This window comes from Muscardinus avellanarius, assembly GCF_963383645.1.
Source record: "Muscardinus avellanarius genome assembly, chromosome: 10".
Taxonomy (NCBI): domain Eukaryota; kingdom Metazoa; phylum Chordata; class Mammalia; order Rodentia; family Gliridae; genus Muscardinus; species Muscardinus avellanarius.
Genome location: NC_137796.1, coordinates 14,210,529 through 14,225,638, shown reverse-complemented (window position 1 = coordinate 14,225,638; position 15,110 = coordinate 14,210,529). Strand labels below are relative to the sequence as shown.

At 50.6% G+C, this 15,110-nt stretch overlaps 1 protein-coding gene across 1 annotated transcript; it reads right to left on the bottom strand.

The window, feature by feature from the left end:
- Positions 1-1,543: 1,543 nt before the first annotated feature.
- Positions 1,544-11,668, bottom strand: DHODH (dihydroorotate dehydrogenase (quinone); the record flags this gene model as incomplete). The annotated part of the gene is made up of 9 exons (XM_080704241.1): positions 1,544-1,598; positions 2,045-2,204; positions 2,332-2,485; positions 3,068-3,181; positions 4,145-4,332; positions 6,036-6,118; positions 7,309-7,508; positions 10,413-10,625; positions 11,648-11,668. The coding sequence occupies 9 exons, from the start codon at positions 11,666-11,668 to the stop codon at positions 1,544-1,546; spliced, it is 1,188 nt and encodes a 395-aa protein (XP_080560367.1).
- Between the last annotated feature and the right edge of the window lie 3,442 nt (positions 11,669-15,110).

Here is a 15,110-nt window from a genome sequence, read left to right as displayed (position 1 = left end):
CACAGCCATAATCTAAAGACCTGACCACATAACTATGAGGACAGAAGATTTATTTTCTTATGGTTTCCGGCTCAGCCCATGTGAGGCTGGGAACCGCTGATCTCAGGGCATGGCAGTGGAAGGCGGGGAGAGGGAGAGCACATGGGCTGAGCTCTTCACACTTTTAAGCTCATTCTACCTCCGAGCTACACCCCCTGCCCTATTTTTTATTCTGTATTTTGAAACAGGGCCTCACTAAGTAGCTGAGGCTGTCCTCGAACCGTGATCCTCCGGTCTCTAAATGCTGGGATTACAAGCATGAGCCACCATGCCCGGCTCACTTTTAAAATATTATATTGAAGTTAGGTGTGGTGGCTCCCAAATCCCAAAACTTGGGAGGCTAAGACAGGAGGATTGCTGGTTCAATTCCAGCCTCAGCAACTTGGTGAAACAAAAAAAATAAGAATGGGCTGGGGCATAGCTCGGAGGATTGCCTCCGGGGTCAATCCTCAGTACCACGCAAAAAAAAAAAAAAAAAAAAAAAAAAAAAACACAAAAAAATTCCAGTTTTATAGTTTAAAAATGCCAGTATATTCATTGAAGCACTTATGGGTAAAGGGTACTGATGGTGTTGACTTTGATTCAACTGCTTCAGCAATAATAGATAATACATGTATAGTCTATGTTTTACATACACACATAAATGAAGGATATGGGGAAATTCACCAAAATATTCTTGTAACTTCAATGTCTGAAGTATTTTCAAAATAAACTTAGAAATTTAAGTAAAAATAAAAATAGAATGAAAGGATCGCACAAGCTCAAAGCCAGCCTCAGCTACTGAGTGAAGCTCTCAGCAACTTAGTGAGACCCTAGTTTAAAATATAAAATAGGTCTGGGAGTGTAGCCTGGAGGTAGAAAAGTCCCTGGGTTCCACCCCCAGTACAAAAAAAAAAAAAAAGATAGAATGAAAGTCAGGTCCAGGGAGCAGAGGGTAGAAAGACCCACAACACTGAGCTCTTTCTTTCTTTCTTTCTTTCTTTGTTTCTTTCTTTCTTTCTTTCTTTCTTTTTCTTTTTTCTTTTCTTTTCTTTGGCAGTACTGGGGATGGAACCCGGGGCATTCTACATCTGAGCTACACCCCAGCCCTATTTTTTATTCTTCATTTTGAAACAGGGTCTCACTGAGTTGCAGAGGGCCTCACTAAGTAGCTGAGGCTGTCCAGGAACTGCGATCCTCTGGTCTCAGCCTCCTGAATGCTGGGATTACAAGTGTGAGCAACCATGTCTGGCTCTCTCTTTTCCATGATTTTTCCCCACAAAGGTCCAATGTCCTTACAAATATTGAAGGATCCTATGATTTGAACCTGGAGAGTCACGACAACAGCTTATGTCTGTGCATCTGAAGGGAGCTTCAGCTGATTCTGGTGGCCCTGTGGCTGGCTTTACAGAGGCCAAGCCAAGGGTTTGAGGGACCCGGCTTCAGAGTGTCTGGATCCAGTCAGTCACAGGGCTCCACTAAGTTCTCTGGTTAGTTCCCGATCAGCTTCCGCTGGACGATGTCCTCACCTCCGATGATCTGCTCCAATGGCGTCTGTGACTCTGCTGAAGCCCTGCTCCCTGGGAGAGAGGACAGAGCAGTCTCAGCACCGCGAAGGGGCAGGCCATGAACACAGCCCTCTCTCTGCCAGTGCACCACCCCAGGCCCATGCCTTCGCAGGGCACCTGGAGGTTTCCACTCGGGTCTGCAGCACCGGGAGGGGACTGAGTCAAGTACTTCCAGCTCCCTTACACTGAGCCAAAGAAACTTAATTAACTGCCTAATCCTGCCAGGACTCCTGAGGCCCTGCCCCCTGACGACAAACAACCCTGCCTCGCATCTTGCATCACCACTGCTGCCTGGGTGAGCCCTGAATTCCCGTGGTGCGTCTGTCTAGAGTGTCAGTCACTCTCCCGTGTTCAGCGTGTCCTGCGAATCCTTTCCAAGTGAGCAATCAGTAGAGAAGGGCGTCCCTTTGAGCTGGGCCGCTCTGAACCGGTGTCCCCCGGCCGCAAGGCCCACTCACTTCAAGAGGGCCTCCAGCTCGCGCTTGACCCTGGCCACCACAGGCGGCCCGTGGTAGGTGAGCGCCGTGTACAGCTGCACTAGGGAGGCCCCTGCCCGGATCTTCTCCAGCGCGTCCTGCCCGCTGCTGACACCGCCGACCCCAATTATGGGAATCCTGCCTGCAGAGAAGCACAGGGCAACCTGTGAGGAAGACAGGCTGCTCCGGGCCCACGGTTCCCGACGAGCACTACAGACGAGGGGCCGGGACCACCGCACGTGTGCAGGCACGCACAGCTGAGGCCTTGCCTTGGGTGAGCGCGTACATCTCCCGGATGGTTTGCGTGGACAAGTCGCGGAGGGGCTTCCCGCTCAGCCCTCCGGCCTCGGAGCGCAGGGCTCCCTGGAGGCTGGCGGGGCGACTCACGGTGGTATTTGTGACAATTAATCCATCGATGCCCAACTGCAGTGCAAGACAGAGAAAAGACCTTGAGTCATGGCTCTCAGGAACCCAGAGAAGCTTCTCTGGAGGTCTGAGGCAGCCGCAGGGCCGGGGCCCACACACACCCCCAGCCCAGGAAGCAGGAGCTGTGCAGCACGAGCCCACGGGACGTCATGTGCTGACCACGGCCGCATTCCACTAGGCAGCAGTCCCTGCTTAGAACGACCTGCTTCAGAGTGCCTTGACGAGGCCCCAATGTAGTAAGTGGTAGGAGCGGGATTTGAACCCAGGACTACTGGGCTCGGTCTGTTTCCACCAGTCTCCTACACCTCGAAGGCCTGGTGTTCAGACTGGAGAGGGTGAAACAGACCATGCTCCAGTTCCAACTGAGATCGCCCAAAGATTCAAGCGCCTGCCTTAAAGGCCTGGCTAGATGAACAAAAGGAAAGAGGGAGGAAGAGGCAGGAGAAAAGACCCCTTTACCCTGGGGTGGGGTACTGAGGACAGCCAGCCTCCGCCATCACAGAGGAAGTCGCAGACCACGCCACCCGGGGCTCTATCCGTGGACAATGAGAGGCGCCCCAGGCCCAGCCCAACTCAAACCTCTTTGGCCACGCTAGCAATGTCCTCCTTGTCCTGGGCCGTGAGGTCAGGGGCGATCTTCACCAGCACCGCCGGCTTCCGCACGCCCTTCAAGGCGTCCCTCTCCTGCAGCACCTAAGGGCGGCACAGGCCAGGGATGGGAATCGTGTTTTGTTTGTGGTACTGGGAATTGAACCCAGAGGCTTTCTACCTTCGAGCTACACCCCCAGCCCGATTTTATTTCTTATTTGGAAATAGGGTCTCACTAGGTCAATGAGAGTCTCACTACTGGCTGACGCAGATCGTGAACCTGCGATCCTCCTGTCTCAGCCTCCCAAGCGATTCCAGGTGGGCGCCACCACGCCCGGCTCCAGGTCAGTGTTTTCACACAAGCTTCAGACCAAAGTGTGAGTAAAGCCGGGCGTGGTGGTGCAGGCTTGTAATCCCCGCACTTGGGAGACAGAGACAGGAGGATTGCGCAGGTTGAAAGCCAGCCTCGCTGGCTTAAGAGATCCTGTTTCCAAATAAAAAAAATATTAAAATAGGTTTGGGAGTGTAACCCAGAGGTAGAAGGGTTTCCAGGAACCCCAGTACCATAAAAAAAAAAAAAAAAATGTGAGTAAATTTCTTCTCTTTAGGAAACCAAGCACTCGGGTATACAAGGGGCCCCACCAAGAGATCCCCCACTGGCCTTGGCTAATATCTTACGGCTTTGACTTTTGTTCCTAAAAGAATAGCGAGGAAATACCATTACGAGCACTGTGTGATGAAAACTCACTCAATTCATGCACCATGCTATGCGGTAGCGACAGGTTGATAAAAGAAAGAGACATGTCACATCCATACTCTCATGGACTTGATGATTTAACAGCAGGGACAGAAGACTGAACAATCAACTGGTTTTGCATGTCATCGGTCTGTGCTGGGGGCATTAGTGCGCCTATGAGGAAGGTGTAATGGGGCTCCTAACTGGCCCAGGGGTGACGGGCAGTTTCTTACTGGGATGCTGAAGCTGTGCCCTGGAAAGTAAAGAGGGGTGGGAAAGACCCAACTTGAGATGGAATGTCCAGGACCTGGAGGGGAGGTGTAATGGCCCACCTTGGTCAGCAGGCGGCGCAGCTCAGCCTTTCCCTGCAGGCTCCGCAGCCCAGCAGTGTTGGGACTGGACACGTTCACTACCAGGTAGTCGGCCAACGGGCCCAGGACGCGGACACCCTCTGCGTAGTCTGAGGCAGCATCCTCCGACGTTTTATTCTTCCCCAGGTTTATTCCCAGTGGCAGCCCATCTGTAAATATCATTGCTCAAGACTCAGTCTGCACACACCATCTCCTATGCAACATTTCCCCCATTTTATTTTTTATTTATTTACCTTGGTACTGGGGACTCAACCTAGGGGTGTTCTACCTCTGAGCTCTACCTCTAGGCCTTTTTATTTTTTAGTTTGAAACAGAGTGTTGATAAATTGCCGAGGCTAGTCTCAAACCTGTGACCCTCCTGTCTCAACCTTCCAAGTACTGGAGTTATAGGCATGCACTACCATGCCTAGCTTTATTTTTTTATTTTGAAGCAGAGTCTTGCTAAGTTGCTGAGGCTGGCCTTGAACCTACAATCCTTCTGTTTCAGCTGCTCAAGTACTAGGATTATAGGTGTACTAGGATATAGGTTGTTTTTGGTAGTGGAAAATGAATACCAGAGTATTCTACCTCCAAGCTACACCCCCAACCCCGTTTTTTATTTGGAAATAGGGTTTCACTAAATTGCAGAGGGCCTTACTAAGTAGCTGAGGCTGGCAGTAAACCTGTAATCCTCCTGTCTCAGCCTCACAAGTACTAGGATTACAAGCATGCGCCACCATGACCGGTTCCTATGCAATATTTCGAGGCTGTCCTTGGCTCAACAGCCCCCGACTAGCCCCAAACCTGAACGCTCCTGCCATCTGACAAATACAGTCAACTATTGCAGGCCACTGCGGCCTGCTGTCCAAAAACAGCACGCTGTCTTTGTATGACAATGTCTGCTCAACTACGAGGAAGCGCCCCTGCCTTCTGCCCTCTTTTGTGTGTTTCTGGTAGGAACCAGAGGCATTCTACCTCCAAGCTACATCCCCCATTCTTTTTATTTTTTGTCTTGAAACGGTCTTGGTGGCATACGTGTGTAACCCCAGTATTGGAAGGCTGAGACAGGAGGATTGCAGGTTTGAGCATACTTCAAGAAGTAGTGAGACTTTCATTAACCCAACAAGACCCTGTTTCTAAATAAAAATAAAAGCCAGGCGCGTGGTGGCCCACGCTTGTAATCTCAGTACTTGGGAGGCTAAGACAGGAGGATCGCAGGTTGCAGGTAGCCTCAGCATTTCAGTGAGGCCATGTGCAACTTAGTGACACCCTGTTTCAAAAATAAAAGAATAAAATAGGGCTGGGTTGGAGCTCAGAGGTAAAAGGCCCCGGGGTTCAATCCCCAGTACCACAAAAAATTAAGAAAAAAATTTAAAAAATAAAAATAAAAGGGCTGGGGTTGGAGCTCAGAGACAAAATGTCCTGGGTTCAGTCCCCAGTAGCACACACACAAAGTGCACACAGCCCCTGAGATAAGTCCTGAAAGTGTTTCCCAGACGCTCACGCTATTGCTGAGGGGAGGGGAGTGATAACTACTTTTTCTGGCTGCTCTGGACCCACTACTCCTCTAGAATTGATGTGCCTCATTTGCAGAGCGGACGGGCAGGCTGTGGGCATTCGCACTTGGGCCCGCGGGTGTTGCCATGGCGTCGGTAGGCTCAGAAACACACTGCTTCATGAAACAGCACACGCGCGGGCAGCACCAGTGAGCCGCTGCTTAGTCCAGTTGTGGGTTCAGTGGGGATCTGGGAAGATTTCCCCCAGGAGGGGAGCCCGCGTCCTCGGCGGTTTCTCCCTGTGGTTCAACCATGTCCCTTTCCCCAGGAAAACGATTTCCTTCGGCGTTCGCCTCTAACGCGTGGGCAAGCCTTACCTCCTGTGAGCTCGCTCTGCCTCTGCTGCCTGGCCCGCAGCCTCTGCTCCACCACCGAGAGCCCGTGGCTGTTGAATCCGTACCTGCAGCACACAAGCCCAGAGCGAGGGGCAGGGTTAGAGGGTGACTACTCAGAGAAAGCTCCCTGGCCATTTCCATCAGATGCCTACAACTTCCAAGAACAAAAGACAATCAGAATGTTCTTAGATTTTCGTAGTGTGAGCCCCTCTGGGACTCTTAACTTGCCAGAATGCCATCAAGCACAAAGGGAAAGATTAAGGTGTGTGAAAAAGGCTGCATGGCTCACTGCATGTTAACAGCCCAGCCTGGAGCTGCCTCTATCCAGGCCCGCGGCTATCTAGGCACATGTATTCCAAAACCACCCCTCCATCTCCACGCCCTGCTCCTGGAAACCACCCTGCCACCCCATCTCCCTTGTCAAAACCACCCCTTCGCCGGGCGTGGTGGCGCACGCTTGTAATCCCCGCGTTTGGGAGGCGGAGACAGGAGGATTGCGCAGGTTCGAAGCCAGCCGCGCTGGCTAAAGAGACCCTGTTTCCAAATAAAAATATATAAAAAATAGGTCTGGAAGTATAGCCCAGAGGTAGAAGGATTTCCAGGAACAACAGTACCGCCAAAAAAACAAAAAAACTTTATTTATGGTTTGTTTATGTATTTATTATTTGTTTATGGTACTGGGGATGGAACCCAGGGACATTATACCTCCAAGCTACACCCCCAGCTCTATTTTATTTTTTTATTTTGAAGTGGGGTCTCACAAAGTTTCAGAGGGTCTAAGTTCAGAGGCTGGCTGCAAACTCAGCCTCCCAAGTACTAGGATTACAAGTGTGCGCCACCACGCCCGGCTTCTTTTCCTGTTTCAGTGTGATGCCAGGTACTTTAGATTATATATAGGGTGCACGCTATTTCTATTGGCCGGCACTGGAGTGACAGTGTGGAGAAAGTACACTGAGCTTCAACGAGTCTGGGCCCCCCAAGCTCTCCCAAGTACTCTGCGACTGCGGTCAGTCAGCTCTCTGAACCTCAGCGTACCTCCATGTTGGACTTAACAACAACACCTACTTCCCACGGTTGGCATAAGCAGCTCTGCCTGGCACAGAGATGCCCAGCAGGGCTCCTGAACATGCCAAATGACAGACAAATGTCCACACCATATGAGAGAACACGAGGCAGAATGTCCATCCCTGAGAGCCCAGCAGACAGAATGTTCACCTCTGAGGAGCCAGCCGGTCGAGGCCAGTCGGCAACCCACCTGTTAATAACAGCTTGGTCCTCGGGGAGGCGGAAGACTCTGGGTCTGGGGTTTCCTTCCTGGGGCCGGGGAGTCACACTCCCTACCTCAACAAAGCCGAAGCCCAGCTTGTACAGGCCGTCCACAGCTTCCCCGTGTTTGTCAAACCCGGCAGCAATGCCTACTGGGTTGCGGAATTTATGGCCCAGCACTCTTACTTCCTGGGAAGACAGAGAGAAGGTCAGAGGTACACAAGGCTACGCCGGTGTTTCTCAAAGTGCGGTCCCTGGAGAACCTGCATGAGAATTCTTGGGGGGCTTGTTAAACATCCCCAGGAGCACAGAATCAGAATCTTCATGAAGTGGGAAAAAAGGAATGGTGCCTGAGCAAGTCTATTTGTAGGAATGTTCTCTTCTCATTTATTTATTTATTTACTTATTTATTTATTTATTTATTTATTTTATGGCACTGGAGATTGAATCCAGGGGCATTCTACCTCCAAGATACATTCCCAGTCCTATTTTATTTCGTTTTTTATTTGGAAACAGGGTCTCACTAAGCTTCTGAAAGCCTTGCTAAGTTGCTGAGACTGGCGTCGAACCTGCGATCCTGCAGTCTTAGCCTCCCAAGTGCTAGGATTACAGGTGTGCGCCACCATGTTCATCTCCAGGTGATTCTGATACCTGCTGGAGTTTGAAAACCATGAAACAAAATAGAGTTTCTACCGTGGGTTGAACAGGAAACATAGACACTGCCTTCTCCAAGTATGCTTAAGGTTCGCATCTTCTCGTCCTCCGCCCTGGGCAGAAGAGGGTGACTCGGGGTCAGCCTCTAGGCCACATTACTCTGAAACCAGGGAGTGTCCAGCAGCAAAACCCTGTGAATCAGCTTAGTAAGTCAGCCCCAGCTGCGTCCCTCTTGCCAGGCTGACATCAGCCCCAGCCACATGCCTCTGGTCTCCATGGGTGAGCAGAAGGCGAGGCAAGGCGGTACTCAGCTGGGCAGAACTCGGTGCTGGTTTGGCTTCACCACAGAATCCCCTGGGCAGCTTTTAGGCCTATCCGAGACATTATGGTTAAACAGGTCTGGTCAGAGGCCAGGGCACCTGAGTATTTCCAAAGCACCCTGGGGAGATTCTAAGACAGTCAGGACTGAGAACCAATGATTCCGGGGAACAAAATGGTGAAGAATAGATGTAGGGGGAAAGGTGGGTAGAAGTTATCAGGAGGCCTGGCTGGCAGTTAAGGAGTCAGACCTGGCAGGCATGGCGAAGTGGCTCACACCCATAGTACCGCTACTAGAGAGCCTGAAGCAGGAGTACTGCTTGGGCCCACAAGTTCCAGACCAGCCTGGGCAACTTAGCAAGACTCCATCTCCAAAGAAATAAAGAGCTGAGACCACACTGTACATGGGCGGCTATAGGTGTGGACCAGGCGGTGATGAGCAGGGTGACGGTGCAGGACCACGTGGCTCTGCGGGCTGCTTGCCAGGCGCAGCTCTGTACCTCCCGGGGTGTTAACTCACTTCCTGCCAATACCGACTCTGCACTGCCTTCCTCTCTCTCTTTCTTTCTTTCTTTCTTTCTTTCTTTCTTTCTTTCTTTTTGTTGTTTTTGTGATACTGGGAATGGTCCCCAAGAGCATTCTACCTCTGAGCTACACCCCCAGCCCTATTTTTTATTCATTTTTTTAAGCAGTACTAGGGATGAAACCCAGGGGCATTCTATCTACAAGCTACACCCCCAGCCTTATTTTTTATTCTTTATTTTGAAACAGGACGCAGAAGGCCTGCCTCCCTACGTAGCTGTGGCTGCAATCCTCCTGTCCCAGCCTCCCAAGTAGTGGGATTACAAGTGTGCCCCGTCATGCCCAGCTTATTCTTTACTTCCGAAACAGGGTCACTGAATTACAAAGGGCCTAAGTAGCTGAGGCTGTCCCCGAACCGCAATCCTCCAGGCTCAGCCTCCCAAATGCTGGGATGACAAGCGTGCCCGCCGCACCTGGCTAGCGCTGCCCTCTGTAGTCCCACCTTACCCTGTTTGCAAACCAGCAGCGTGGGGTAAGAATGGACTTACTGCCGTCTAGTGTTTGAGCATGGGAAGTCAGGCAAATTGACACAGCCGCTCAAAATTGTACAACGGGAAGGTGAACCGGGCATGAGGGAAGGGTGCCGCGTGGGGCCTTGGTCTCTGACCGTGGCCCTTCGCTCAGGGGCTCTGAGGGCCTCTTGTTCGGGGTTTTCATGTTCAAATTATTCTGCTGCCTCCGTTTGGTAAGAAGTGACTCGAAAGGAAGCTCCGGGGCTAAGTGAGGACAGGGATTGTGTAAGGATGCGCATCCTCCTGTTGTGTTCGCTGCAGCAGCCGCGATCACAGCACAGTAACGGCGCCTGGAGGGGCCGTGTGCGGGGCCACGTGAGGCTGGGGCGGGCATTTCCCTGTCCTCCTCACCAGCCTCACTGGGCACACCTGTATCACAAGAGTTTAACGACTGGCGGGCTTCCCTCTCCTGCAGTGGGGAGACAGCTACCTGAGACCTCGGCTAGGCAGGATGGCAGCCAGGGCTGGAGGCCACAGTGACTCCCTGGCTTTGAATCCTGGGTTCTGCCCCTTCCTGGCTGGGTGACTTTGGGCAAGCCACTTAATAGCCTGTACCTCAGTTTCCTAATCTTGGGGATGATAGGAGGACGCACCTCTAGGAGTAGTTACAAGGAGTAAAGGGGAACATGCCCGACACATCGTAGAAGCTTTATAATGATTGCTATTATATAATTATGTGATATCTAATTAAAACAATAATTGCTCAGATAGAGCTCCAGAGTCTCTCTGCTGACCTGGGGCTCTGCTTTTCAATAGGCTCAGTTCCTTGGGAGGCTGAGACAGGAGGATCGCACAGGTTCGAAGCCAGCCTCAGCTACTTAGTGAGGCTCTCAGCAATTTAGTGAGACCCTGTTTCCAAATCAAGTATAAAAAATAGATCTGAGGGTGTAGCCTGGAGGTAGAAAAGCCCCTGGGTTCCACCCCCCAATACCACACACACAAAAAAGGCTCAGTTCCAGCTAAGAAGTATTAGGGCCATGGACCTGCCCGCTCAGATCTAACAGGGTTGGGTTCCAAGAGCACCTACCAGCATGTCAGAGTCCTGAAATGTGGTTCGAGGAAGGAGCCCCAGGGAGGCAAAGCGAACAGCCAGCCTGTGGGCCGACTCTGGGTCCAGCAGCCCCTGCAGAGCCGGCATCAAATATTCAGCGTAGAAATGTTCATCCCCCGTGGCTGTGAGATGGGAGGCAAAGAGAAGTCCTCCGCCCCCGAGGATGACCACAGCATCCAGGGCCCGCTTCTAGAAAAAAAGAACACAATAGGGGGCCGTCCCACAGGCCAGGCTGTAGCACCTCCCTGAGCCCTCCGCATCTAAGTCCCACAAAGAACTATGCCCCATGAAGCTGGATCCCGCACCATCTTCTGACACCTGTCTCCTTCATTTCTAGTCTCGCTTACACACAGACCTACAGATACTGTATCACCATGCCTGGTTTAAGCCAGGGGTTTTAAAGAGAGGTACGATTAACCAGGAGGGATGATGCCCGCCTGTTATTCCAGTACAGGAGGCTCACTGGTTCAAGGATAGACTCAGCAATGTAGGGATATTCTCAGCAACCTAGTGAGATCCTGTTTTAAAAATAAAAAAAATAGCTGGGTGTGGCAGAAAAGGAGAAAGTCACAGGGAAGTGGGGGTTTGGGAACTGAGTAAGGGAAAGCACGGTTTAAAATGAGGCAAGAGAAATAAATGGGGGTCAGTATAAAGACTTGGGTTCTGTTCTCTGAACAAGGAAGTGGTGTGATTACATTTGCCTTTAATGATCCTTCCAAGCTGTTAATGTAATATAGAGCAAGTATTCATCTTCTCCAGGAAATTGTAAAAACGTCTCTCACGTCAACCAACAAATACCTGAGCATCTACTGCGCACCAAATCCTGGGAACAAAGGTAAGGACTTGTCACCGAGAGCCCCTCCCTAACAGAGCCATATCTAGAAGGATTGGGTCCGTGTCTTATTCTAATTTCATTCTGTGCTTTTGAGCCGAACACAGGGGCCTCGGTGAACGCTTGATTGTCTAGCCAGGCTCAAAAAAGTGGCCCACAAGCACTTACATTCAGGACATGCTCGGGCTGACCAAGGACACGTGTAGATGCGCACGCACGAGAGCGGCAGGTGCGCCTAGAGACACCAAACGCTCCAAAAGGGGCCTCCCTCCCGCGGCCGCCCTCCTCCCCCACCTCGCCCGGGAGAGCTCTCCATTTCCCGCCGCCCCAGCCCCAGCCGCGGTTCTCCTTCGACGCTGAAGTTTCATTTGCCACTCACTTTCAGCTGTCTCCACGCCATACTCCTTCAGCCACTGGGCCAGCCCCTGTCTCACCTCCATTGGAGGAGATGGAGGAGTCCCCGCCCATCTCCTTTCCAACCCACCAATCGCCACACAGCGGGTAGAGCGGACGCCTCCGCAGTCGAGAAGGCCCTGCTCCGCCCCCAGGCTCTGGTTGGACAACCGCGCGCGTGCGCATTCCCGGTGGCCACGCCCCTTCCGCCTCCAGTCTCCCAGCGTCTTGGGGTTGCTCTGCGTCGCTGAGGCGCGGCGGGGCAGTGGAAGCAGTCCAGGGTGCTGGGCTCGTCTGCAATCCCACGGCCTCGAGACCCGGCATCTCTGTGGGCTGAGGCTCTGAAAGAAGAAAAAGGTTTCCAGCGGTTCCTGAAGTGGGGAACGGGCGCCTCCGAAGTCCGTAGAAGAGTTAAGTCAAACCCACAAAACTTATGGAGACGTTTCGCAATCGCTCTGTGTGCAGGCAAGCCTCAGAGGGTTGTCTGTATGGCAGAACCACATTACGACTTTCGTGGGACCCTTCCCCTTCCCCCAAAAAAAATATATTTTATAGAGTACAACGTTGTACATCATAAATGTAATTTTTTTTTTTTTTTTGGTGGTACTGGGGTTGGAGCCCAGAGGCTTTCTACCTCTGGGCTATACTCCCAGACCCATTTCATATTTTATTTGGAAACAGGGTCTCACTAAGTTGCTGAGAGCCTCACTAAGTAGCTGAGGCTGGCTTCGAACCTGCGCGATCCTCCTGTCTCAGCCTCCCAAACGCGGGGATTACAAGCGTGCGCCACCACGCCCGGCATGCCTATAATTATAGTACGGGAGGCTGAGAGAGGAAGATTGCAGGTTTGAGGCCAGCCTCAGAAATTTAAGCCTCTCAGCAATTTAGACATTTTTTTTTTTATAATGGGGTTTCTACCTTTGTGTTTCAGGGGCATTCTACCTCTGAACCACACCCCCAGCCCTATTTTTTTTTTTTTTAAACAGGGTTTCACTGAGTTGTAGAGGTCCTCACTAAGTAGCTGAGGCTGGCCTTAAACCTGGGATCCTCTTGTCTCAGACCCCCAAGTCCTGGGATTACAAGACCACCATGCCCGGCTTGATTTATCTCTTTTTCTGTGTATGTGGTACTAAGGATTGAACCCAGAGGCATTCTGCATCCATGCTATACTCCCAGACCTATTTTTTTTTTCCTTTATTTTGAAATAAGAGTCTCCTAAGTTGCGGATAGCCTAGCTAAGTAGCTGAGGCTGGCTGCAAACCTGCGATCCTCCTGTCTTAGCCTCCCAAGTACTGGGATTACAATAGTGGGACACCACACCCAGCTGAAATTAGGGCATTCTATCTCTGGGCAACACTCCCAGCTGTTTTATTTTATTATTATTATTTTTTTTTTTTTTTTTTTGCAGTACTGGGGATGGAATCCAGGGGCATTCTAATACCTCCGAGCTACACCCCCAGCCCTACTTTTTATTCTTTATTTTTGAAACAGGGTCTTACTGAGTTGCAAAGTAGTAGCTGAGACTGGCCTTGAACCCAGATCCTCCTGTCTCAGCCTCCCAAATGCTGGGATTACAAGCTTGTACCACCAAGCCTGTCTTATTTATTTATTGGTGGTACTGGGGTTCCTGGAAACGCTTCTACCCCTGGGCTTTACTGCCAGACCTATTTTTATACTTTTTTATTTGGAAACAGGGTCTCTTAAGCCAGCGTGGCTGGCTTTGAACCTGCACAATCCTCTTGTCTCCGGCTCCCAAGCGCGGGGATTACAAGCGTGCGCTACCACGCCCGGCTTATTTTTATTTTTGAAACAGGGTCACTGTTCAACCTGGTATAGTTGTGTTCCATCGTGTGTGTGTGTGTGTGTGTGTGTGTGTGTGTGTGTGTGTGTGTGTGTGTGTTATTGGCATTCTATATTTGAGCTACACCCTCAGCCCTTTATTTTGAAAAAAGGTTTCACTAAATCACAGAGCATCTCCCTGTTGCTGAGGCTCTCTTCAGACCTCCTGTCTCCACTTCCCAAGTTACTGGGATTACAGGCATGTGCCACCACATCCTGCTAACTAATATAATTTAAATCTAGTTGTTTATCTCCTTGTCTCTAAAATGGGGGATAATTGGGCGCACTGGCACACGCTTGTAATCCCAGTATCTGGGAGACTAAGACAGGAGGATTGCAGGTTTGGGGCCTGTCTCAGCAACTTAGCGAGACCCTGTTTCAAACAAAAAATAAATAAATAAAATAGGAATATAATTAGGTTACAGGGAAATATGAAAGTCAAATAAATTTACATGAAAGCCCTGTGTAACGACGAGGGAACGTCATGGAACGTGATCTAAAGAGCACAAGGAACCTCCATTCTGTTGGGCTCAGGACAGAACCATAGCTGGGTCTCACTGACTGGCTTTTCTCCCTAGGTTCAGCGTAACTGCCAGTCGGATGGAGCATCTCTGGCTGCTGGACTCCACCTCCACAGTGACTGCGGTTTGTCCTCTGGTGGGAGTTCCTCACCACAAGGAAGTTAAAAAAATAAAAATATAAAACCAGTTTCCCAGTAGAATTCTTTTTAGCCTAACAGATCCAAAGTGGGAGAATTGAGCTGAGAGTGGTGGCGCACACTTGTAATCTCAGTACTCTGGAGACGGAGACGGGAGGAACACAGGTTCTATGCCGCCTCAGCTACTTAGTGAGACTGTTTCCAGAAAAAAATTGAAATAGACCTTGGGGTGTATTGCAGAGGTAGAAGTCCCCTGGGTTTTATCTCCAGTACCATACTCCCCCCCCCAAAAAAAAAAGAGGTAAGAAATCACTTATAGAAAGTCTCCCAGCTGGGAATGGTGGCACGCTTGTAATCCCAGTACTTGGGAGGCTGAGACAGGAGGATCCAGATTCACGGCCAACCTCAGCTTTTTTTTTGTGGGTCTGGAGATGAAACCCAGGGGCATTTGATCTCCAAGCTACACCCCCTGCCCTATTTTTTATTCTTTATTTTGAAACCGGGTCTCACTGAGTTGCAGAGGGCCTAAGTAGCTGAGGCTGTCCGCGATCCTCTGGTCTCAGCCTCCTGAATGCTGGGATTACAAGCATGTGCCACCACACCCGACCAGCCTCAGCTTCTTAATGAGGCCCTCAGTGAGATCCTGTTTCAAAATAAAAAGAATAAAAAATAGGGCTAGGGGTATAGCTTGAAGGTAGAATGCCCCTGTGTTTAATCCCCAGTACTGCCCCCCTTAAAAAAAAAAAAAAAAAAGTCCCTTACTTCACACTAGAAAGGGGAGAATTTAAATTTATTAAAAAAAAAAAAAAAAGGATAGGTGTGGTGGGGCACACACTTGTAATCCCAGCATTTGGGAGGCTGAGACCAAAGGAATGTGGTTCACGGACAGCCCTCAGGTACTTAGCACAGGCCCTTTGCAACTCAACGAGAGCCTGTTTCAAAAATAAAAAGA